Genomic DNA, 26333 nt, shown 5'->3' with positions numbered 1-26333 from the left:
TTTACTATGAATGTTCTTCTTTCGGGATTTTGTTTAAAAAAAAACAATTACTGCGCGCCGAAATTGTTCCCTTGAGAGGAGATAAACACGTCGACCTCGTTGGAAGGCCCAGCCCATGAATTCGTACGTCGCTGTCCTCTCGGAGGTTTGTGCGAGTCTGCGGGTACGGCACAAACATCGACGCTAACTGCTACAGGATTTGCAGTTAAAATTTTTGCGTGGTTTATATTCCGGGCCAAATTATTCGCAGGAAATACCGTATGTTCTCGGTGACACCAAGCATTAGGCCATTTGTAAACAGGCCAAAATGTGAGCCTCTGACAAGAGTTCTATCCACCTGTACGTTATAGCCGACTTAATTACATTGGGCGGTAAAATAATGCGCAAAAATTTTGCCGATGAAACTGCTACGTGCTTGCTTTGTAGCTAAGGCAGGCTAACCAAAAGCACCTGATGTTAGTGGGCAAGATGTTACGAAATGAAGCTCAGTTACACCAGTCACAAAGTACGTTTGCGCAGAGTCTTCAAAAGCTTCCCTCTGAAATCACTGACGAGGAAAGAGAAGGCAGCAAGCAGGTCCCATGCGGTCCACGTACCAGCCTGTCCTGTGGCGCAGACGAAAATGACCCAACAGACGGCCAGCGCCCACGCCAGCCGGTGCAGCCCGGCATAGGCAGAGACCCAGGCCTGCACGTACGAACCTCGGTGGTTCCAGTCGAATACCGCGTACAGCACCACCAGTGCGGTAATCACGCTCAACAGCCAGCCGAGGGCGTAGGACACCTGCGCGGGATTGCGTGGCAGGCGTCCTCCTAGGTCTTAAAGAGCTTCAGGCAACACCATTATTTGTGTGAGGTTTGCGGCACCGGGAGAAATAATATGGGACGGCGCACCGATAGCTAGTAAGATCTGAAAGGGCTTCCTCTCTAACATCAATGCTCATGACCGGCCCCTCGACTTGCATGCGCAGGGCTTTCAACGGCAGCGCGCGTGGTCAGAGTGTAGTGGTGCTCCTTCAACACGCGACAGAAAACTCATTTATCTTCAAGAAGGTGCTTTGAATGTCGTTAAAGGCATTTTCTCAGCTGCAGTAATCAAACGTACTTCTTTTGTCATAACTTGTTATACAGTGAGGCTGGCCCCAGATAACCTAGATGATGCCTGAAGTTCTTTACACACGCTGTACTTACCCGCTTGCCTGGTGAAAACAGGCATAGTACGTCGCTCCATGTTTTAAATGGAAGAAGCCTGAAATGCAGACCACGATGAAAACACGATGAGAACTCGAGGTGCACTGTTGGCTGCGTTAGTGCAGGTCAGCGCGAACTTCAGATAGAAAGTACCGTATTTGCATGATTGTAACACTCCCCCGATTGTAACGCGCAGGCAATTTTAGTGATGAAAATTCGAAAAAATTAACTTGACGCCGATTCTATCGCGCAGATGTAAACGTCATGGCACCGCGTACCTGGTAGAAGACATTTTATTTGACGCACACAACTGTGACAGCGAAGATTGCCCGTGTAGCCCGCGGCACGCCACTCGAGTGTTACAGACAAGTGTGTTGCAGATGGATGTAAATGTACATCACCTCGGCTATTCCGGCTACCTGCCAAAGTTTCCCACTGCAGGCTCACCTGCCTGCTTGCGCGTTGAAGTCTCCGCGGGCTGAGCGTTCAGCTGATTCACTGCCGAATCGTCATCCTCGTAGGAAGCGTCAACAGCCTCATCTGCGTAATTAGGTGATAGTGCGTACATAGGCTTGTACTATCTCCCACTATTGAGCTTGATAACAACTGCCGCGCCCCTTATAGAGAATGTTGTATAATTTTGCCCCGAATATTCCCTGCTATATCTCTTTGTGAATTAAGTGTCCTGCCTGAGCTCCGTCTTTTGTTTAAGCCCTCGTTAGACAGCATATGCCCTAAATTCAACGCCTTAAAGCCCTCACCCGTTCCTTGCCTCGCTTCAGAGTCCATGGCGTCCCATTTAACGCCCGAGAGCTCCTCTATCGCAGCTAAGCTATCCTCGCTCGTCTGAATCCTAGTGTCAAGAGTTTCCAGGTTCAGGTTCCAGTGGCTGTTCTTAATGTAATACGCGGAGGCAACTCATACAGTGCTAGATAAGGAAAGGAAAGGAGGAATAATGGGCATGTAGGAGAATCCAAGCCCCCGTGGCCCAGTCACTGCAAACAGTAATGCCGTGAAAAATGCTCAAAAACAAACTGCAAATAAGAACTTTCCAGACGAAAAATGACACACTGTATTTTAAGCAAAAGCAACAAACTGTATTACAGTACGGTTTCTGGTCTAGTACGCTGGTCTAGCACGCTGAATGGCATCGCCATGAAGCTCGGTGTGTTTTTGACATATTTTACTGATATGGTGGTTCAGAAAGGGTATCACTATACCCTAAGGTAGCTTTCACATTTATGCTGAAAAGTTCAGCTGTATTCTCAGAGAAGTTTCTGCCTTAAACCTTGATAAAACTGAAACCTTGGCTTACCCTTGTAATTTGTTTCTTTATCGCTTTCAAAATAAAATTGAATGAATGCTTTTTGTTAGCGTTTTTTCTAAATAAAAAGAATTAAAAAAGAAACATTTTTCGGACTTGAAATTCATAGATGCGCTCGCGTATTCTTGTAAGATATAATAAAAAAATATTTTGTGAAACTTGCGAAGATAGATCAATTTTTTACCCTTGTTTCTTTCTCGCAATATGCAAACGATTGTTTGAAAGATGCGGCCCAACGCGGAATCGGTTTCCCAATGCAAAAGTTAAAAACGTTGGAAGGAATGCCAAGCTTAAAACACCTGAGTCGTATTTCTTTCTTTTAATTGTCTGCTGAACAGGTGCGTACCTTTCCAAACCTGATGTAGCTGTACTTGTGGAAGCAAAAGGCTGTGAGTATTCCGGCCACGAAGGGAGTCAAGTGTCCCGTTGGCCTCAGATACATAGCAGCGTGTCCTTCAAAGAAGAGGCTACAGGGAAATCAAAAGAACAACCGGTCAGTGTGAGCGCTTATAACAGTGCGGCATGCTGAGCTTAACTGCTGATTGGCTAATGGTCATCAATCAATCAATCAATCAATCAATCAATCAATCAATCAATCAATCAATCAATCAATCAATCAATCAATCAATCAATCAATCAATCAATCAATCAATCAATCAATCAATCAATCAATCAATCAATCAATGCGTCAACCACTCACTCAATGTTGCTGATGTGTGTGTAAGGCAGAGGCTCGTAGGCGTTGACGTAATGCTGGACCCCGACAGCAACGCAGGCGCCCAGCGCAACGGCAGTCAAGATCAGCCCACCCAGGAGAGGCTTTCTGCGAGGGCGAAAGCAGGGTGGGCGGGCACCTCAAGGAGCGCACCTTAGCGGGAGTTTGCACCACCAGGAACAGGCTAGCCTGAATGATACATTTTCACTCTCCCATTTCTTGTTAAAATTTCTTGTTCATAGAGCAGTGGAAAGTATCGGCAGAGCAGCTCAAACCTCAATCCCCAACAACATCCGGTGGACTGGGCAAGACAAGCCGTCAAGAAACAGCGCTCCGTGTACTAAGGGCCTGAGGCCCTCGACAGCTGGTCAACCAAATAACTCTGACTGCTCCAAGAAACTTTACTCAGCTCCTTGTTTTGTAAACCTGCCATTATTTGACGGGGCAACCTGCGGGCACCGCGGTCGAGTATCTGCAGCGCTTTCACTGCCGCAAAACATTAAGGACAACCGACGGTGAACGCGAAAGACTTTGGTGCGCTGAACGCTGGTGTTAAGCAACTCCATTGATTTGTTGGAGAAAAAACAAAAAACAAAAACTCACCGAAGGCATATGTAGGCTGCCCGAGCTGCTTTTCACATATGCAGCGTGGTGTTATACAGTGGTCACAGTACGAGGCAACTGCACTTTTTTATTGAGATGCAGTACATAAACGCCTACCTGCACGAGATTTCGGTCTGTGTTGATAAATCCCAGGTGTTCGGAATTAATCCGTAGCCCTTTACTTCTGCACTCCCCAGAGCCCAGAAGTATATTTTTTGGCTCGCTAAACCCGAATTAGAAAACTTGAAATATTTGGATGAGGAAATTTTACATCAAGAATTGGCGAGGACACCTAAGCACTCCCTGTGATGTAGTGACTGCAAAAGCACGAGTGTTCAATTGCCGAACGAGCGCATGTCCTCTCCTATTACCTTCACCCATTGCATTTTGCGAGTGGTGCCACTGCTATTCTGGGAGGGTGCCCTTCGTCCAGTGGGTGCTGAAGAGTTGCAGGACCTTAATCCCGAAAGCCCACAAACCCATTCAGCTGACGCCGCTACGCCCGGTCGCCCTTATCTCATGCAATGGGGAAGAGTTCGAACGTCTTGAACATCACCGCCTCACTGACTACGCCGAAGAAGAACACCTCTGGCCACTTACCATGTTTGGTTTTCACCCCAAACTGTCCACGCAGGGCATTCTCTCACAATTTAAGGAGCAGGTGCTTGACCACCTCAGCCGCGCCACATCACGCACCGTCCCCTCGCACTCGGCGCAAAAGGCGATTTCGACAGCGTTACCCACCAAGCAATGCTAGACAACGTCATCGTCATCCATTGCGGCTATCGCACCTTTAACTACGTTGCAGCGTTTCTACGCGATCGCATGGCTACTACCAAGGTCGGGCTCTTGACCTTGCCCATCATCAACACGCGCCTTAACGGCACGCACCAAAGATCGGTTACTCCCCCCCCCCCCCCTCACCCCCTTCTGCTTTTTAATATTGCACTACTCGAACTCCCCACCCTTGTGAACAAAATGCCCAACCTGAAGCACGCTATCTACGCCGACGGCACCACTTTCTTGACCCCATCTGGTTCCAGTGGAGAACAGCAAGACGCCCGTAAACACCTGCGTCCCAGGGGCCTCACCTGTGAAGCCGCCAAATCAGCCCCCTTTGTGGGCCCAATCAGGTGGCCGTGCTCTTTATCCCACTCCTGATCCTCAAGTATCCATACAAGTCGAACCCTCGGTGACCATCCTCCGCCTCCTCGGCGTCCCTTTCCACCGGGACGGCACGGGCACAGCGCTCCTTCCGCAACTCCAGACCTCCACTACTCGCCTGACCCATATTTTCCGTAGAATCCGCTGCCGACATCATGGCCTCAAAGACTCCGAAACGACTTGAATAAAGCTTGGTGTTGGGCTAGTTGGTATCTATACATCATAGAACATAGAACGCAGAGCGCATAGAACGCATAGAGCGCATAGAGACACCACAGAGCATAGAGCGCATCTTCCGTTTCGTGTGTCCTTTTTCCTTTTATGCTGTGGTCGTCGAGTAAAGTTCAGCGCTCTATGTTCTACGATGTCCCCGAAACAAGCTCTCCTTATCAGTAAAATCATACTCCACGCGTACCCAAAACTTCCAATGCAAGAAACCGCAAAAATATTAGCCCTCATTCGTAATGCCTACAAAAGTGCTGTCGGGCTCCCATCTACATGTCCACGAACTAAAACTGGGACTACACAACGTCCTTGGAGAGCTAATGGAGGCTCAGAGAATCCCCCAACTACAACGACTCCCGTTCACGCCAACTGGCCAAACCATTCTCCACTCGCTCGGCTACCCTACGCCGCCAAATCAAGACCGACCACGACGACTCCAAACTGCCCTCAAGAACAGCATCCACGTCTCCCCTACCCCTCTCCATATACATACCACCTTCAACCAAAGCCGCCGGGAAGTGCGGACCCGCTATCTCACGACCCCCAGGTTCGCTTCACTGACGTGGCCTATGACTCCTGCGTTCGAAGCACACCTTTGATCACCCTCAATCACGTCGGCCAAATGGCCACGGCTGCAACCACGCACACTAATCAGAAGCTCTAGCGATCTCATTCGCATGCAGCCACAACCTTCCCCACATCCCTATAGTCTCTGACTGGCAGCAGGCATGTCGTCTCTTCCAGACAGGCCCACTCAAGGCCATTCCTTTCACGTAACGTCTACCCGACGAGACTACCAGCTCGATAATCTGGACTCGTGGTCACTTCGGCTTTCCGTGGAATGAAGCGGCCCACGCCGAAGCCCGAGCTATGCTCTCCCGGGCATTCCCCACCGATGACCAAGTGATTCCACCACCTAGCACGAACGCCTCCGACCTCCAAATTCCACTCGATAATACGTACAAGTTACAACGCCCTCCTGTCTTACTGGACGCGTCTACCCCTCTCCACACCTGACCCTAATTACCAACCAGCAAGTCATCATATTTCGTCGCCTTCACACACGTACCTACTACAATCACGTCATCGTGCACCAGATCACATCCACTATCTACCCATGTCAATGCCAACAATAGGACACCCCGGCCGCTCACCACATTCTACCCCACCCCCCTCACCCACTACCCTTCTCCACCCCGGAGCAGTGGGAGAATGAGCTGACCAGCCCGGACCCGGCCCGCCAGAGGGCCTTGGTTTCTCGGGCCATCCAGTCGGCCCGGTCAAGAGGCATCCTGGACTAGGGACGCTTCACCAGCACCCTCTTCCAATTTTCTTTTGTTCCAATAAACGTTTGTTACTGCTACTACTTTACACTTTGCGCCCTTTTCTTCTTTCGCGTTATATATGACTCAGAACACACGCATTCGCATCGCCTAGCAAAGATGACATTCAGTGGGACATACTTTGCTACCCGCCTAAGGCTAATTAGGTAATTACCCCCTCCCCCCTTTCCGTGCCCTCTGTAAAGCGGGAAGGTTGATGACCAACGAAAAGCCGTATAAAATACACATCACATACACGGTTAGAAAATGTACACGTATTCAATTTTCTTGTCATTTGGTAATGGCGGTTACAATGTCTTCGTGATTATTTAATGAAACCTGGGAGGTCTATAGGTTTAATTTAGCAGACGGAGTCGGGGCTGTGTGTTTCCCACCCATATGAACATCAGCCCACGTATTGACGGCAGATGTAAATTTTGTCACGTTTACAACTTCACCGTGAACTAATTACGACAAGTAAATGCCACTCGGAGTAACGATAGAGCGGTCTTAGCGGCTATTGTCATATAATAGTTTGTAGGAAAGTTTCGAATAAGGCAAGAGTTACAGCCGCTGTTTGCATGCAGGTCATTCGCGATGAAGAGTAAGGAAAAATTACGGAACCCTATCCATCTTATGCTTCCCATTAAAAGAAGATGTAGTCGTGAGCGGGCCCTCGTTGCTACTAAAGCGCTCGCGATGTCGCTGGCTCTATTCATTGCTTGCACAACTCTCACCTGCTGTCAAGCGGGAAAAATGTCTGGTAAACATTTTAAGTATAATTGCTCATGCTGAGAATGCACTTGTATGGGTAAGGCGTCCCGAAAAGACGGCCGACATTTTGGTGCGGCAACCCGCCGCACATTTTTTTTTTCTTTTCAAGGTTGAGAGTGGTCGAACGCCTATGTTTGACCAAACACTGATTTCTCGTTAGCTAAACGCATTATCTGCGACAAGAAAGAGTGAAGGGGACGTGAGGAGACGTTCCGCCTTCATTTATTGAGGAGTGCCGAAGGATCGAGAACTTCACTGGACGTGCAAAGTTCCCACCTGTTCTCCAACGCACTTGCCCACGCAAACCTTTCGGAGCGACTATCGTGTCTCTACGAACGATGGCCAGCACTGCGTCTGCGTCTCCTTTCTCCGCCGCCCTGGCCCGTCGGCCACAGGCGCCGTGCAACATTTGTGGGTGCGGGCGGCCTGCCTCGTTACGCGACGGCCGGCCCTGCTTACAAGAGAAAAGCGGGGCCGTACAAATACTTACCCCATACCGCCTTTTTGTTTCTTGTTTGAGATTTTGAGCTACTCCTTTTTAAATATCGAATAGCGGCGTATACTTTAGCCACGGACAGTGCGAAATCATGCTTGTTTCGGGAGTTTACCTCGAGATGTGCCACCGGCATTTCATACGGACACCGCTGGAGATGCAGCCGCGAAGTGAAATAATTATCTCGGAGCATACGCGCATTACGTATGATGGGGAGACACGCCGCACTTTGCCGCACTATCGTGCCCCGTTGCGGGCGGAGGAATGCATGGTCTTCCGGAGGCTTCCTCTGGTGTTGCGGAATTGCCGCTCTTTGCGCGCTTACCGAGGCCGTCAACGGCGGAAGACGCAGACATGGCTCTAGCCAGTGCTGTCTGCCAACTGAACGTTTGCTGTAGGAAAGGGCGTTTAAATACACGCCAACAAGATAACATCAGCGCGGACAAACAACAATGAAAGTGGCCGTGAAGAACGAGTGATCATGATGTTTTAAGAATGCCGTTCACCTACTCGTATCATAACTGGAAGACGCCTGAAGTAGGAGCTTCAGTCCGGAAGCCTTCGGGAACCTGGCACTGACCGAGCTGGCGACCTTCTAAATGAAAGTCCAGGCCGCGCAGGTCTACGCCCACAGCTTCTCCTACCGAAGCGGTCCCACCGAAACAGCCTTCCACTTGAACGCGCAATTTCGGCGTCGTTGCGCAAAAAAAAAAAAAAAAAAGAAAGAAAGAAAGCAGAAAGTGTAGCCTTTACTCCGGCACTGAGACGCGACCATAGGGAGGAAGGGGCGCTACTAAATGCGATAGATTTCCTTGAGCATCTTGTCGGTGGGATAAGTTGGGAGGCAGGACTCGAGTATCTGATCTGCGCTGTGGCACTGCGCAATGCAGGCAGTCGTCATGCTTGCATTGCGTGTTGTCACAGCGCAGGCCGAACTTTTAAGTCAAATCATATGCTCGGCACCGTCATTCGCCGAAATTTCATTGTTGGCTGCATGTATATGCCAATCAAGTGCGTTGTGGTGCAGCTGAACTACGGGATCGTCTTAGAATATGGTCGGGAGCTGGAGCATCCATGAGCCTGTTCACCTCGTGTATACCCGTGTTAACAAGGGGGCCCGAAATCCGCCGCCTCAAATGAGAGGCCTGCTTACAACGAGGAGAAGAGCTGCAGGAGCTACGGTGGCTGACCCTGCAGCCACTGGCTGTACGGACAGCCACAACCATTAATATAAGATAAAAGAAAGATGAACTGTGTCCATACAGTTTTTTTCTACACTGCCTGCGCTTTTCGGCGGCGTGAATTTGGGCTGCGATGTGGAGCCGGAGCTTATAGAATGCAAACCCAACATGCTTCCCTTCCCCTGCACCACGGCCGGTTCTTGGCTCCAGTTAACTTAAAATGCACCTATAGGGAATGCGTTGTGGCTTACGCTTTAAAAGCGGGTATTGGAGACATGTATTGAGGCGTGTACAGGAGTAATTGAAGCCCACTAGTTGCCGAATTAGCAAAGTATGTTTACGCTTATAATGTACATGTAGGTAATAACATGAGCGAAGAAGACAAAAACAACAGACAGGAAGAAAACTTCTTCGTTCGGCGTCCATACTTATTCAGAATTTTAATTGGTATGGTTTTTAATTAGATTGCTTTCATGCGTTCACACAAGCGTGAGACTCATCCACGAGTGAGACGAACTTCAATAGAAAATTCAAGTATGCGAGTTTGATATTGGCGATGCATCTTTGCTGAGAAATTTTGAATTTAGGTAATCCTGGAACAATAACTTCTCCAGTCAGACATTTTAACGCACTTTTTATTGCAATTTTACAGTTTTTAATACACTACAAGTTTTTGTTGAAAACTTCATAGATAGCTAGCTACTTGACTGCGTGTAGTTACTGATATTCGCATGTTTCCCCAGCATTGTAATGTATGTGAAAATGGTTGTAGTAGCTCTAAAGAGTCATTTTTCACAGCTAATATCCTCCAGATTTCTTAGGAAATTTCAACTGTCAGAAGTTTCCACGGCTGATGTATTGCTATGACTGAAGTATGAATGGCTATTTTCCCCTATCGCATGTACTAAAAAAATTCCCCCGCACCTCCCCGAAGGGAATCGTGCAGAAATGCGAATGCATTGGGTGCACCGATGAGTGTGTTGCGAGTAATGGCGTAATTAATGACGAGAGTGTGAACGTAACCTCGGGTGCGAGGTACACGGTCACCACAAAGACTCCGTCTCCGGTGTAGGCAAGGGTGTACAAGTCCTTGTACGGAGACGTGTCTCGAACGGGAGACGTGGCAACGGCGTGCGATATCAAGTTCCCTCGGGCGTGTCCTCTCCCCTTGCCCTCCGCTACTCCCGCCCGAGCTACCACCTGCTCCGGTTGCTAGGCGCGCCACAGCTGTTGCTAGGGGCGAGGAGGAGCGCGGAGAGATAACACCTGCGGGCGCACGCCGACGGAGCACGACAACCCCCGACTAAGAAATGCATTCGCATTTACGACGACGACGACGACGAAGGCAGAACTACGAGGCGCGCGCTCACGTGCGCTCGCGCTGGAGGAATGCAGGCGCACGCCGGCCAACGGAGCAAGACAACCCCCGGCACGACGACGACGACGACGAAGGCAGAGCTACGAGGCGCGCGCTCACGTGCGCTCGCGCTGGAGGAATGCAGGCGCACGCCGGCCAACGGAGCAAGACAACCCCCGGCTAATAAATGCATTCGCATTTAAAACGTTGTTTGTGTTATCTTTGTTCGTTTTATTTTAGTCCTCCTTGTCATAGACAACTTTAGGTAAAAGGACGGATGTGACTCACGGTTGCAACAGCAGTGAGTTTGTTGGATGTACTGTCGTTTCAGAATGGCTGTCTTCATGAAACGATGCTACTTCCCATAAGAAAAGAAATCTGCTGGAAACAACACCTTTGCTTGAAACTCCTTACCTGACTGCCAGATGTCACCCCTTCGCTTAAAACTTTTTAAAAAGATTGCGAAGTTGTACGATGAAGTGCAGACTACCTTGTGCTGCGGCCATGTGTGCAAGTACAAGGCTCGGGCGAGATAATTTCGACTGGTCTTGCAAGGCCCGACAAACCTGTAAACGCGACAGCATAGAGCCCGAACTCACTTGGCGAGAAGGAACACCAGCAGCAGGGTCGCCAAGAAAAGCTGGTAGTCACAGGCAATGTACCACAGCGTAGGCAGGCACTGAAACAGGGAGAGGACGTTCACTCACGTAAATAAAGGTCTTTGATAGCTAAGTGCATACAAGACGTGTCTTCACCATCAAATCAGGTGTATCCTGTCGTTTTCCCTTTGTCTTCACCAACAACTGTGGCTACTGAGAAAGATACGGCTCATTATTTCAGTAACTAGGTGAAATTATCCCGTCTTGCCTCTCGCAAAATAGCCTAGAGTTCCATGTATTCTTCAAAATGGCTAGAGTTCCGTGTATTCTTCAAGCCCGACAAGAGGAACTCCCGAGACTCCTCGTGTCTTTAAAGCGCGAGGCGCTCTGTAGCACGAGGTGTTGGAAACGAACGGCCCCGTGTGTGTGCTGTCAGCACGCGGTAACCACCAGTCGTACGCCGTTGAAAACATAATTTTGACCTAGAGATATACGCCCCATCACTTGGATATACACCTTGAGTATATTAGTTAATAAGAGGCAGTTTCAATATCACAACAGTCAAAATAAAAGTGTGCGTGTGTATGTACTATTATGAGCAATATGAAAGGGAACACAGGAACGCGTGGCAAACAGCCTCGAAACAGACTCGGACCGATACGCGGATGGCGCTGTGAAAAACGAAGGGGGAAAGGAGGGCGCTCTTCCACTAACTGTTGGCACTCCCACCACGCTGACATTTCTACAAAGCCGCAGGTTACGTCATTTCACCGATAATACGGTATCGTCGGACAGCCGATAAGACGCACGGCGGGAATGGGAACAGTTGTTGGAACAGCGTCCCCCTTTCCACTGTGTTTCGGACGGCGGCCGCTGCGTATCACTCATATCTGGGTCTGAGGGTGTTTTCTGCGCGTTCCTGTGTTCCCTTTCATATTGCTCATAATAGTACGTGTCGTTCTTAGGTATGACTGCCGTCGGCATTATACATGTCGGCGACTGGCAGGAGGACACGCGGCAAACGTTTTCTTTTTCCTATAAATGGTCGAAACTTCTGCTGAAGGAACACAAACGTGTTCTTTTTGACCATGCATTACTACGTAACCTAGATCGCACAGTCAAACTGGTAATAATCCATACATTTTTTTTAATTGTTGATCAAAGTGCTTCTGCTGCTGCTTCTTTAGTGGTAGGAAGCTTAAAATAACCGTAATTTCCTTTCCGAAAAAAAAACTGCTCTATCGCAAGATTCTTCTCTGTACGACTCCCTCAAAATACGCTATCAATTTGAGTACCACAATTGAATGAAGAAAAAAAAAATGACAGAATTATACTAATTGGGCTGTGCATGAATGCCCAGCTCTGAAACCATGTTGGTAGTTTATAAAGAAATTATTTACCTGCAAATGATGAAATATGTTCGAGTAAATAATATTCTCAAGGATTTTGCAGCACATGCTCGTCACCGATATGTGTCTGTAGTCCGTAGTTCAAAGTATTGAATTAAAACTTTTTTTGTTTTTCATTTCTGCAGCGGCTCTCTGACGCGCCGTACCCAAGCAGCCCAGTTGGCACGAATGGACGAATGTGTGCAGCGAGTGGCTTCACTTTTGGAGAACGTACCACGTCCACCGGGCTCCGCAGGTTTGACACGTGTGTCAGAACATGCCACCAGTTACGGCGGCACACGTTGTTGATCAGGTACTCGACTACGTCGTCCACCAGTGGGCCCGAGACGAGCAGCGGGTAGACGAACGACACTCCCACGAGAAACATGGCGGGAACCGTCAGCCTGCGTTCGTGGGACGCCATCAGACGAGCTGGAAAGATCGAAACCCGCCTCCGCGGCTCAGTGGCGAAGGCGTTGTGCTGCTGAGCCCAAGAAAGAGCGTTCGATGCCCGGCCGCGGCGGCCGCTTTTCGGTGGGGGCGAAAAGAAAAAAAAAAAAAAAAAAAAAAAAAAAACGCCTGTGTGTCGAGATTTAGACGCACGTTAAAGATCGCCGGGTAGTTAAAATTAATCCCGAGCCCTTTACTGCGGCACGCCTCATAGCCCAGGCGTAGCCTAACTTCAAAAGTGGAAACACTGCAGTGCAACTGATACCACAAATGCGTGCTCTGGGCAACCTGTTTTTACATCGACACCCAACAGCCCACACACCAGAACTTGCTATCCTCGAGCCCCGGTTTAGATGGATGGTGGCGTTACAGTCAATGCATGATAATACAAAAAATAGTTTACTTATTTGGCCAGTACACATTGGATTCGTAAGAAAATTGGCCGCACAACTGCTAAATTCGCTTAAAATGTCGTCGAAACACGATAGTCTTCCCCCGCCTCTGCCACGTATATGACTCTCTTCTCTTTCCCGCCCATCTCTCACGCTCGCCCCCTCCCGTATCGCCCCTCCCACGATAAACACAATGGAGGTTAATTTGCTCAAGACAATTCAATTTTCCCGCGTTCACTAGCGATCCGCAGGCGCGCAGAGCGGAAGGCGCGACGCACCAGAGCTTTAGAAGTCCTGCAAGAAGCTCGCAAGGCACAGAAACATGTGAGATGACATTTGAAAAAGTTACGCAGGCAGCGATGGCAAGACTTCTGCGCAAATTTAGATGTCCACAAACCGTCGACGCACATTTGGCGCGTTGTTAAGGGCATGCGCAACAATACCTCGCAGCTACACCCATTCAACGTGCTATCGCTGCACGTAGACATTTCCCAGATGGAAGCAGCTGAACAGTACGGCAAGCTCCTGTCGGCAACCTGGTTTACGCAGATGCGCTTACACCCCAACGGCATCGTTCCACTGCCATCTGCTCACCCTCCTTGGACCTCCCATTCTCAATAGAGGAATTGAACACCGCGATTTCCGACGTCAAAAAACGTTCCTCTCCTGGCTACGACGGAATAACTTACGAGGCTATTTCTCATTCACCTCAGCACTCCCGTATACGTATTCTAGAATATTATAATACAGCGTGGCTACGTGGCATCGTCCCCCTGATTGGAAACTCGCAAAAATTACCTGTGTCTTAAAACCAGGAAAACCGCCGACACGTTACGACTCCCTTCGTCCGATAGCCCTGCTTAGTTGAATTAGGAAATTACGGAAAAGATTATTTTTAAAAGGGTCACTTGGTACATGGAAACCAAAAAATCTCTATCCACTTCAAATGAATGGGTTTCGGCAAAACAGATCGGCTATTGACAACATCATTGCCCTTGTATCGTCCGTAGACTACAATTTGTCCATGTACCAATTGCAGTGTTTCTAGACGTCAAATCAGCATTCGACTCAGTTTATCACGATGCAATCCTAGCATCCCTTATTGCACTTGGACTCGGCGGAAGATTGTACTCATAGATCTCAAACTATCTTGAGGGACGAAAACTCTTCATCTACACGGCAGAAGGCCCAGCATCATATTATGAAATAAAAAGAGGGGTGCCTCAAGGAGCTCTATTGAGCCATTTACTGTTTAATCTCACGCTCATACACCTGAAACGCGTACTCACCCCCTTAACGTCAAGATCACTCTGTACGCGGACGACATCTGCTTTTGGAGTGCATCACGATCACGGAGGGTAACGCAAAACAAACTACAGAAGGCGCTCGCAAAAATATCTGCATACCAAGTGCCTAAAGAACTTCATCTTTTTTTCAGAAAAAAAGCGTCGCCATTGCATTCACCCGCAAATGATGGATAGATATCCTTCAATCCTCGGTGGCCGGCCTCTGCACTACGTACGCGGAACCAAAGATATATTGCTATCCTATTAGACCGAAACCTCTCGTGGGCCCCTGAAGTGAAGAGGCTACGGACCAGAATTTCAACAGCATCGCAAATTATCGGGTACCTTGCAGGCAGCCACTGGGGGAGTGATTGCCACTCTATGGTTTTGCTGTTCAAGGCGTACGCTGACGGAGTGCTGCGCTATAGCCTGCCTGTGCTGCAACAGCTATCACCAACAAATAAAAGACAACTGGAGGCGGCGAGGAATAACTGTCTCAGAAAACGACCAGGACTTCCTAAAGGCTCGTCGTGTACTGGGACAATTGCTGAAGCCGGTTGTCTCCCCTTGGACGTACTACGGCTTCAAGAAACGCTCCGCGTTAACTTTGGGCACAGGCTACACACAAAAAGCAATCTCTTGTCCCATTTTGCTCTTCAAAACCACAATTCTAGCTTTGGGCAAACCATTAAAAGCCTTAATGTCTCCATTCCAACTCAAGCCCCGCAGACCATGCCACGCAACTTCCCACCCTGTACTCTGACGCCCGTGCGAATAAAATCATTCATACCTGGAATTGATTCGAAAAAGCATATGCCTCAAATTGGTCTACTCCAGGTGACTCTTGCCCACATTAACAGGCTTTATTCGGCAACGACTCACGTTTATACAGATGGATCAGCAACACCTGAGTGCAGTTCTTCTGGAATTTTTATTCCATCAGCTGACAAAGCATTCTCGTATCGGCTTGAGCGACCGACTTCACCCGCGTCGGCAGAGTTATACGCGATTAGAGACGCCCTACGATACTTCTACGCCAGCCGCCAACATACTGGACCATCTTCTGCGATTCAATAGCAGCTCTTCAAAGCCTGCAACGTGCCAGCTGTTTCAGCTTTCACGAACATGCCCAGCGCATACGTCGCTGGGCACCGGGTAACCCTCCAGTGGATTGCGGGACACAGCGGCATCATGGGACATGAGAAAGCGGATCAGGCTGCCCGCAAGGGCCTACAAATGAGGAACAGTAAGGTCTTCTTCACGAAACATGATGCCTCAACAATTACGAAGACACTAGCTTTGACGGAAAGGAACCGTTTATGGTGCCTGCCGGAGTACCATCACGGTATTTTACATGACACAGATCCATGTATTAGAATGAGGCTGCCGGAACGTCTGCCCCGCCGACTGGAGACGTTACTACATAAGCTCCGTCTCAACTCGGCATTGACAAACTCCTACCTACATCGTATAGGCCATCAAGCCCATACTACGATAATTGCGGTTCAACTGAAACAGTCGAACATATATTACTCGAGTGCTGTTCTTATGCCGAATCATGGTGCCGCTTACAGAATAGAATTGATTGTCTCGACCCTGGACCAATGACACTGAGACTATTACTTGGACCATGGCCCTCTCCCTCTGCTCAACGCAAAGTCCTGTCTGCACTATACGACTTTCTCCAGGAAATTGGTGTGTCTACGACGTTGCAGTCTTCACGCCATTTCAAGAAACATTTAACTCAATGCCCTGAAGCTGGAATGTATTTTTTTAATTTTTTCTCTTCTGCTACTCTTCTTACCTACACCTACTACCTTTTTTCCCTCTCCTCCTTTCCCTGCAGAGTAGCATGTCGGCGAACTCATGTCGGCAAACCTCTCTGCGTTTTCCTCTTTAATAAAGAGTTTCTCCCTCTCTCACTGCTTGCCACGAACGCTTTTTGTATTTTTGGTCACACTATCTTTTTTCAAGACGTAATTTCTTTGCTATCGCAAAATCAAGCAGCCATGTAATTTTAATTAGAGAGCACCGCAAGTGGCACTTATGTATTGATTTTTTGCCTCAAGAATGTCTAATGCTTTTTTTTTTGCTCAACAATGTTGAGCATTGTTGCCAACATTGCCACCAGATTTAGTAGTTTGGAAATGTTTTGCCTACAGTACGTCTCGTTCAAGAATTCTTGTAACTTTTGGCCAGGCGGCTAAATTGAGGGACAGACAGACAGACAGACAGACAGACAGACAGACAGACAGACAGACAGACAGACAGACAGACAGACGGATGGACGGACGGATGGACGGACGGGCGGACGGACGGATGAATGGAAGGATCAAAATTTTTAGGTTTAAGTAGCCCAAGAAAGACTCGTCTTTAAAAACCACTACCTTTCACGAGCGCTATCGCAAAGTACCACATTGATGTTTAACGTGCCGATCAAAATGAGGGCCATATGGCGTACCGTCGTGGTTTTATTTAGGCCACTTGAGTTTATTTTACTTGCACCAATAATCCATGTATTCCTTACGATGAGGTGAATTACGATCTTGTTGTTCAAGCGGGGCAACGTATGCGGCGTGTCGTTGTAATTACCGGCATATTTAATCCGCCACTGTCCCTTATTGAAGGCGAGACGGAAATACTGCTTATCCTTCCGTTTTTCGCCAACATCAGCTAGTGTAAAACAGACATTTGGCTCGTCACGTGGCCCTAAGTAAGAGCAAGCAATGATGATGGTGGTGCTGTGTCGTGACGTACGTACGTACGTACGGACAAAGCACCCACGGGGCCTGTGCCCGTGCTGCTTTACTTACCTAATGTACCTTGTGACTGCTGCAATCGGAAGCAAGAACCAGGCAGGCTTCTTCTTTTTAACTTCGTTGAACATTGCGAAAGCTACTAGAAATCCACTGCAAAGTTTGGGGAAAAGAATAAAGACACGCATGGTCAGACACACAGGGTAACTGCGATGAACGTAGAATGTACGGCGAATGGCAAAGCGATGCGTACAATTTCGACTCAAAAATGCGATTGGCGTGGTGGCACTGCTCATGGAGGAGAACGCCATACTAATATACCATAGCACCAACCCCATTTTTGAGTCAAATCTTGGGCTGAGGATCGTTATTCACCGAATTTCCCTTGTTAGACGCAAGAATTTTTCGTTCCAGCACGTGCTAGGGGAGCAGACTCGCCGGGCTGACTGACAGTACACCGTGAGCCCGATGTTACTGGGATCGAAAAAAATCTGTTCGCCTATGCGGAGTTCGGCCTTTCAAAATGTACAAAACATTCTGTCCAGCTGGTATGGGCCAGAATACTCAGACTTAAAATGAAATAATGCTAGTCAATAAAGTTGTTATTTTCGCCGCAGGAATAAAAGTACTGTCATTACACTAGCCCTTTCATCAGACATAACAGCGCACAAGATAAATTGTCGCCCTTCTTCATTGTTTTTTCCGCCGTAAGGTGTATGCTAAAGAAATCTTCAATTCTTTTAAGTTTCTGCATTCACTTCCAACATTACTTTACGTGCAACCAGTTAACCATATGCAGGTAATTTACTACGTGCAGTACGTATTTACTGTCATTTTCATGATCCTCTCTATGCATCACCAACAAAAAATTTCTGCTAACTCGATTGATTAAGCAATTTTGCATTGAATTCATTAATCGGATTACAATTTATTAACTAGGCGACCACTGTTCTACGTCTTACCACTATCAGAGTCCAGGTTTGCTATGATGCCTAAAAAATCGTCTTAACCGAACTTCACGGCTAAATAATTCATTTTAGGGAGTTTTTTTTTCCTATTGCGTCCACGAGAAACCAGACGCCACCCACATAGGTGTTCCGACAATTTGTCTCCAGCTAGTTTATCTAGACAATACGCTCCATTTAGGTAAATAAACCAAGGTCTTGAGCTTGAAACTACCCTCCAAGGCAATTCCGGTTCGACTTCACCACACAGCACTTTATTCACCAATCCATGGCGATTAAAACTTGAATTCGGCGAACGACAGCAACGTACCATTTAACTAAACAAATGTTATCTGCGCTGCGGCACTACGTAATGCAGAACATCATGATTGCGTTGCGTGATGCCACGGCGCATTCCGAGCGTTCAAGTCAAACCATGTGCTCGACATCGTCACTCGCCGAATTCGCTTTGTTGGTGGCATGGATTGGTCAAGCGAGGGCGTTGCGGTGAAGCTGAACCACGGGATTCTCTTAAAGTGTATGCTGCGTCTCTGTACATAGGTCAACATCCTATCCCACCTGCAAACGCATATTATGCAGGTTGTCCCCCCTAAAGGCAAATACCAAACCTTGAACAGTGAACCTTCCAAGTTTCCATCGAGGCAGCTAGTAACTGTTCTTGTCCTCTAGTAGAACTTCATGACTTTTTTACAATTTCATTATTTAAAGGGACCCGGCAACACTTTCGATAAACGCTTTCACTCTTTCCTTCGCGTCTGGAAGCACTGCGAAAGCTATAGTTATTGCCAGCACGAAGCGGCGCTGCATGATTTGATCGTCGCACCAGATATACGCCTTCCGTTTCTGCTTTGTTTTTGTGGCTTTATTTTTAAAGTTGCTGTCGGAAAGCGTTCATTGCTGCAACTGAAGGAAAACCGGCCAACAGCCGCTACATGGCCTTAGTGACGTAATTCGGGCGGTCGAAGAACGTCAAGACCGGGAAAGAGAGAAAAATATTTTGGGCGAGTTTACAAGATGGACATAGAGCAGTAATTTTTGGCTGAAGTACTTTGCGACCCCCAAATCTAAGTACTGTTCGTGTTGGGTGACTACGTTCTGCAAGCATTTAAGATTTCAAAAAAAAAGTTGAAAAAAGTGTTGCAGGGTCCCTTTAAAGGAACAACGACCGCAGATTCTTTTTAATTCGTGAGCGTGTGAGCAGTCTGAAGAAGTAAAATGGTCGAAATCTCCGTAAAGATGCCCTAAATTGGAGGTATTTCATGACACTAGAAACAACTCCGCAATATGACTCAATTTAGATGTCTACTTGGCGTGAAAGTGGGGACTCGAGCACGCGTTGCAATGGTTGAGGCAAAAGGGCACAGAAACACGTCATGTGAATAATGATGCTCTTAATTAAACGGCTGGTTGCGTGATCGATGCGTCTCCATTCAAATCAGGGAAAAATATTCTAATAAGGAGGAATTTCTGTTGATCATATACACTGTATTCGTCGTTTCACTGCACGCCGCAGGACATATCATTGAAAAAAAAAAACAGACCTGCAATCTTCGATGTTTGAAAATCTAAATTTATATTTGATCTTATCTAATGAATTTATTTTTAAACCATGAAAACAGTATCAAAAGGATTATCAGGCACTTTGGTCCTACAAAATTTAGATGTTCTGTTCTCGAAACTTAGCGCTACTTGGAAAGGGCATCGTATATATTACGAGCATTATTTCTCAATGCGTTGCATTTTTTGCCAAGTACCCGTGAGCCAGGACCGTGTAAAGCCCTGCATTCTCACAAAAATGCATAATTGGCGAAAGTAACATATTTAATTGTTATAATAGCGAGCATGGAGATAATTGGTCAAACAGAACTAAAAAAATAGAGAAAAAATAAGATTTGCACAACAGTGATCTCACAAAGTAAAAAAATACGCATCTGATACATCTCCTCCAAAAAACGCGGAATAAGCAAAAAATGCCCGCAAAGGAATGTTCGTAAAACGAAAAAAAAAAAAAGCGAAAATGAGCAAACCGTGTAACGGCCTGCATTTCAACAAAACTGCATAAGCGGCGGAAGTAATACATTTAATCGTTATAATAGCGTTAAGGGAGATAATTGGTCAAACAGAATTTCGAAAAACCAAAAAATAAAAAAATAAAAAAATAAATTTTTCACAAAAATGATGTGACAAAATTCTCCTTGACAAAAATACTCGTCTTACACATCTACAAAAACTGAAGTTTAAATAAAAAAATCATCCCCAAAAACGTCCTAGATTCGAATAAGAAATAGCGAAAACGGACCGACCCTGCCCAACCCTACGCCTTGCATCTGCGGAAAAATACATAATTTGCGATGAAAGGCCCTTAATCGCTATAATGGTATAAATTTACATCACTGGCGAAAAGCAACGAAAAAAACTTGAGAACAATAAAATAACCCAGCGTCTTTCGCTTTTCATAGCCAAATCTGGCTGTAAAGAACTCACACTTTAGAAAAGCGACATAAGAATGTTACGCATTAGAAGACAATTCTGTGGATTTCTGCAATTTTTTTAAAGCGAAGCTTTTTACCTCTACCCCCCGAAGGGTTCTGTCGCGACCGTTGGTGTCAACAGAAAACTCCCGCGAACACATAAAATAAATTACAGGCACCACCAGGAGAACCTGGAACGAATAGAGAAACCGAGTGAGAGCCGTTTGTCTTACCGAACGAGCTACGAGCCCACGCGGAGACGGGGGAGACAAACGGTGCACACAACGAACAAATCTGCGGGTTTACCCCCTGCGTTCTCGCTGAATGCCACGGGTTAGCGTCATGCGACCTCTCGCGCTGCTGTGCGCTCCACCCACGGCACGTGTAGCGGCCATGTGCGCACCTTGCGCATGCGCAAGGAGTTAGTAATGATTAAAGGAAGCTCACACTAATGCATGGCATCTCACTTCTCCGTCTCTGCCGCCGATCTCGTCGCCTCCGTCGGTGGCGGCAGAGGCAGAGAAGTGAGATCGTCTAACCCCGGGTTTGAGCATCCTTTAATTTTATACAAAAAGAGTTTCCACTCATGTGCTTCACCGATACAACTCAACCAACCACCATTCGTGAATCATGCAATGATTTAACATTAGCAAAGAATATCTCTTTGAATTAATAAAGGGTGTGGTTAAGTGCATTTCACTTACCTCTGGTTTCACTCTGTGTATAAAGCCACGTGTGTGAACTCAGTGACGTCGCATGGGTAATCGTTGTGGGTGTCGTTTACAGCTCCGCTTTCAACCACCTTCACAGGGTGGATTGGTGCGCATTTTATTGGACGCGAACATTGGAGATTGAACGCCTCAAATATCTGCTAGCATCTTCTTGCGGAAAGCTTATTCAAGATGCTCAATGTTAGTTACGGTTATGTTTTGTTTTAATAAAGTTGAGGCAATAACGTTTAAATTTATCATAGAGAAATTTATTAAAGTGCCCCGCTCTCCCCGAGAACAATTGTATGAAGAAACTGGTTGCTTACCTCAGTATGAAGAATGTCTCCACAGACAGCATCCCGTTAATAACGACTGTGAAAGCGAAGCCTTCCATCATTTCCAGCGCTGACAAACCCCGGACTGAAGAATCAAAAACGAACGACGGCTGTGTTAAGAACACTGAGTCAATGTTTGTAACTCTTTTCAGTGTTGTGCCTTAAGGCGATACCATGCAGAAAGTCTTGAATTGAACCTCTTAATTTCGATTTTAAAAAATAAAAATAAAGGCGCAGTTCGTTTCTCATGACTGTCCTTAGAAGCGAAGCAATTGTTTGCTTTGGGAAAATTCATCATCATCAGCAGCAGCAGCCTGTTCAGGTCCACTGCAGGACGAAGGCCTCTCCCACTGACCTCCAACCGCTCCAATCCTGCGCTACTCGTGTCCACAGTTTACTCCCGAGTTTTTTTTTTTATTTAATTGCCTCCACCTTCTTCTAGTCCCATCTCTTGGTGTCCATTCTGTTACCCTTATTGTACACCGGTTTTCGGTTCGTCTCACTCAATGGCCAGCCCAAGTCCGTTTCCTTTTCTTTATCTGAAATATGATATCGTCAACTCTAGTTTGTGCTCCGTTCCTGGTAGCTCGTTACTTGTCCCTGAGTGTTATTCCTAACATTACTCGTTCCATGGCCCGTTGAGCTGACCTAAGTTTGCTTTCTGGTTGCTTAGTAAGGCGCGAAGTTTCAGCTCCGTTTGTGATCATCGGCAGTGTGCACTGGTTGTAGATTTTTCTTTTGAGTGAAAGAGGTAGCTTACTTTTTCATTATGTGGGAGTGCTTGTCGAGTGCTGAGTGGGAAAATTATTCGTACAATATCCTCAGGAATTACCCTCAGAAATAATTGAAACTCCTTGCAATGACTGGGCAATACTTGTAAGTAAATGTTCCAAGTAATTTTCAGAAATGCCAAGAAATTCTAAGTAATTTCAACAAATCTCATGCGGATCCATTCCATTTTCTGTCTGTCTGTCTGTCTGTCTGTCTGTCTGTCTGTCTGTCTGTCTGTCTGTCTGTCTGTATGTCTGTCTGTCTGTCTGTCTGTGAAAGTGTACGCGTGTCCGTGTGCTTGTGCGTGTGTGTAGTGCACATAAAAAAACTGGTAACGCCGCGAAAACGATGGCGCAGAAATTGCGCAATGTGTGTTTTGGACAGGTCATTTTCTCCAGGGATAGCTTCATTTGGTAATTAAGAATAACGCCAGTGGAAATACTCGCTTCAGGGTGGGGCGAGGATGTGTTGCAAGTTTGTCCTTTGCATTTAGTACTATTTCGCGCTTTAACTTTCTAGAATGCGAAAGTGTGACCCACTTCCAAGCACGTTTTTGCAGGCTACCAATGTAATCAATTTTCTGTAATCGTCAAAGTGGCATATTTACTCTTGCTTGGGAATTACTGCTGTGGTTCATGTCCTCGGCGCTTTTTTCTCTTTCCGGAAGAATTTGGTTTCAGCCTACGGCCCTTTTGTGACCGCAAATTTATTCGTAATTAGGAACATATAGACTAATCCTGATATTTAAACCGGATAATGAAATCTGATATGTTAAACCTGAGAAATCCGGTTACACCTGATTTTACTGAAACCTGCGAAGGGGGGGGGGGGGGGGCTACCAGGCAATATAGGGGTTTATCTAAAGAAAATCCCATAACTCTAACCGTATCACTTCTTTTCCGTGTTTCGAAGTTTCAGTTACGTGGCGTCATTGTTTTCATTCCGCGCTCAACTGTTTAACACGCCACTATGTCAGCACTTTGCATCTGAGTGAGCAGTCATTGAGATCAAATGGACAAAGTCGGTCAATAGCCAGGCCCAGCCTCATCCGAAAAATTACGCAATGCAAGCATGCGTGAAGCTACAGCACATCGGACACTTTTGAGCGAAAGCATATGTCTATATAGTGTCGTTGCTGGTCAAGTTTTTCTTTCCTTTGTACGCAAAGCTTGGTCATACACACCGATTGTGGGCAGACAGACTTGCGTAATTTCGTATGAGCTCACCTCTTGTGCTCCAGTGCGGCCTTTCCCGGTACTGACGTTGTACGGAGCTTGTTTGTCAAATGACGTATTATGCTCGTGTGGAACAATTTTACCTGTTTCACTCACGGTTGATTTTGTATAGTGGTAGGGGTGTCGGAATGACTTCCTTTCATAAATGAGGGCAAAGGCACTGAAGCGTAGAGTGCGAAATCTAAAGAAGTAGTGAGGCTAAAATAATGCTTGTAAAGAAAGAAAACTCCTCTCCCCCCCCTCCAAACCCGTTCTGAGGCAGCCTTTGAAAATCTGCGGGCAAGCACCGGCTCGCTCGAGCGTTATTGTCTCACTGTAGAGCTGGGAGCTGGGAGCTGGAAAACTGCACATTTTGGCGGGCCGCAAAGAGAGAGAGAGAGAGAGAGAGAGAGAGAGAGAGAGAGAGAGAGAGAGAGAGAGAGAGAGAGAGAGAGAGAGAGAGAGAGAGAGAGAGAGAGAGAGAGAGAGAGAGAGAGAGAGAGAGAGAGAGAGAGAGAGAGGAGAGAGAGAGAGGAGAGAGAGAGAGAGAAACATCTTTATTTGCCCTTCTATAAAGGCTTCTGCGTTGCTGGGGGAAGGAGCTGCTGTTACCAGTCGCCCCCAAGAACTGCCTCAATGTGTTGGAGGAGGGCCTCCCCAGTGCTCCTCTTCTGTCAGTCGTAGTGAGGAGGTGGTCAATTGTCGGACTGAGAGTGCGTACCGGCCGGTGCTTTTCGTCTCGGCGGGCCGCAAACAGCGCATATACAAACGCAATTCCTTGCATCGGCATACTACATCTGCGATGCGGAGATCAGAAGCGTCGCACAGTTGCAACCAAATTGGTTTCAATATGGCCCGACACAAGGCGGTAGGGAATTTACGTTGTTTCAATGATTTATTCAATGATTGCGAAACCCAGCATTATAATAAACTTCACCTTCACTTTTATTGCTGTCATCAGACACGACAAAAGAAAAAAACAACTACAACAAGCGAAGCTCGGCAGTTCTTTATCCAAATCTACGCAACTATGGAAGCCCCTGTGTACACTATCCTCAGCGTGACCCAGCTTCGTTAAAATGTTTGGTTGGGGAAAATGACGCCGTATTCTGGTTCGCGTGATGCATTTCTTAATTTTAACCATACAAAAATCGGGAGTACGGTACTACGGTTATCCTGACCGCTGCGCAGAAACGTGGGGAAAGGTCACCTGCGATGCTGCAATGGGCGGCATGGTCACAAAAATGGTTGGGAGGCGGAGGGAAAAAACATTGACCACTACGCCGCCAACAGAAGAGGGAATCGAGAGCGAGGGCAGGCCAGCTCACACATGGTGTGCGGGTCCACCACGGCGTAGTTGTGGCACAGTGTGACCCACAGGTAGGATATGACCCGGACGCCATGCAGGCAGCGAAGCCGGTGCGCGTCCGTGTCCCGGCCGGCGCGGCTCAGAAGGGTCCGCGTGTTGCTCACTGCCGAGAAGGCCAGCAGCGCGCCCAGCCACAGCGCTGCGGGGGTAGCACGTGACAATGGGATTAGCACTGAACGCCGCTTTGCCAAGCTATGCCCGGCTTCTACGCATCTATCAGCGCCGCATTTTTTGGTCCCCCGGTTACTTGACCTGCCAGGGAACGATAGGGGTACCCAGCCTCGAGTACCATGTAAACGGTACGAGCTATCATCGTTAGACTGTTAAAATATGCAAACTAAGAGGTTTACCAACGTTTCGTATCGAAGCGTTAGTAAACCTTCTTGTTCTTGTTTTTTGAAACGAGAGTCGGACTCTACTTTTTATTATTTTTCCTGGACCATCCATTGTAAGGCACACACACACACACACACACATATATATATATATATATATATATATATATATACAGTGAAAGAGAAGACTAAAGGGAAACGAACGAAAATGTATTAACGTTTCGGCTTCGGAGAAGCCTTCGTCAGAATCATGTTTCTGACGAAGGCTTCTCCGAAGCCGAAACGTTAATACATTTTCGTTCGTTACCCTTTAGTCTTCTCTTTCACTGTATATTTTTTACCGGCCCCATCGTACTTCATTCATACGCTATATATATATATATATATATATAGGTCAATTTGTTATCACTGAAACAGATACAGTTTTTTTAAAGAAAGGAAGTGGAGATGCCCGCCGGGTGGGATCCCACCCGGATCCCACCCGGCGGGCCTCCGGAACCAGCATAGCCTCCGGAACCGTCTGGTATTTGCATAAGGTTACCAACGGTTTGGTGGCACCTTCCAGCCGAAGTCAGAGAAATGGGTCGGTAGGAATCGGGCTGATTTGGCAGACAAGCGCCAGTGGTAAAATGGGCGGGATAACTCCTTTACTCCGAATTTGATTAAAGGCGTCGAGCAGACGCATTTTACCTCTCTTGCCCAGGCTTCGTAGCACCTGGTAAGTCAGACCCTCAGCTCCCGGGTCACTAAGGCGTTTTTCTCTCTTGGTGGCATCTTGTAGTTTATCAAGAGGCACGTCCTTGTTGCACATGACTTCAATCTTTGGGCTTACAGAAGTTGCTTTTGCCAGGGTGTATTGTACAATGTGGCTACCTGGAGCACATGGGCGGAGGTGCAAAGCGTTCGGGGAAGTACTTGCGCCATGGAGTGTGCTCTGATGTCCA

At 47.2% G+C, this 26333-nt stretch overlaps 1 protein-coding gene across 1 annotated transcript in view; it reads right to left on the bottom strand.

The window, feature by feature from the left end:
- The window catches only part of LOC144159017 (nose resistant to fluoxetine protein 6-like), a 35486-nt gene extending 9286 nt beyond the window's left edge, over positions 1 to 26200 (bottom strand). The window contains exons 1-9 of the mRNA XM_077690249.1: positions 26080 to 26200; positions 25014 to 25193; positions 21692 to 21785; positions 17277 to 17372; positions 12571 to 12739; positions 10948 to 11027; positions 3215 to 3337; positions 2861 to 2981; positions 597 to 783 (exon numbers count right to left, since the gene is read on the bottom strand). Coding sequence (XP_077546375.1) covers positions 597 to 783; positions 2861 to 2981; positions 3215 to 3337; positions 10948 to 11027; positions 12571 to 12739; positions 17277 to 17372; positions 21692 to 21785; positions 25014 to 25193; positions 26080 to 26200 — 1171 coding nt within the window. The remainder of the gene's footprint in view (positions 1 to 596; positions 784 to 2860; positions 2982 to 3214; positions 3338 to 10947; positions 11028 to 12570; positions 12740 to 17276; positions 17373 to 21691; positions 21786 to 25013; positions 25194 to 26079) is intronic.
- Positions 26201 to 26333: the final 133 nt, after the last annotated feature.

This window comes from Haemaphysalis longicornis, unplaced genomic scaffold (assembly GCF_048455015.1).
Source record: "Haemaphysalis longicornis isolate Haplotype H1 unplaced genomic scaffold, Haemaphysalis longicornis Haplotype H1 scaffold_1, whole genome shotgun sequence".
Taxonomy (NCBI): domain Eukaryota; kingdom Metazoa; phylum Arthropoda; class Arachnida; order Ixodida; family Ixodidae; genus Haemaphysalis; species Haemaphysalis longicornis.
Note: the sequence above shows the minus strand (reverse complement) of the source record. Positions and strands in the feature narration are given on the sequence as shown.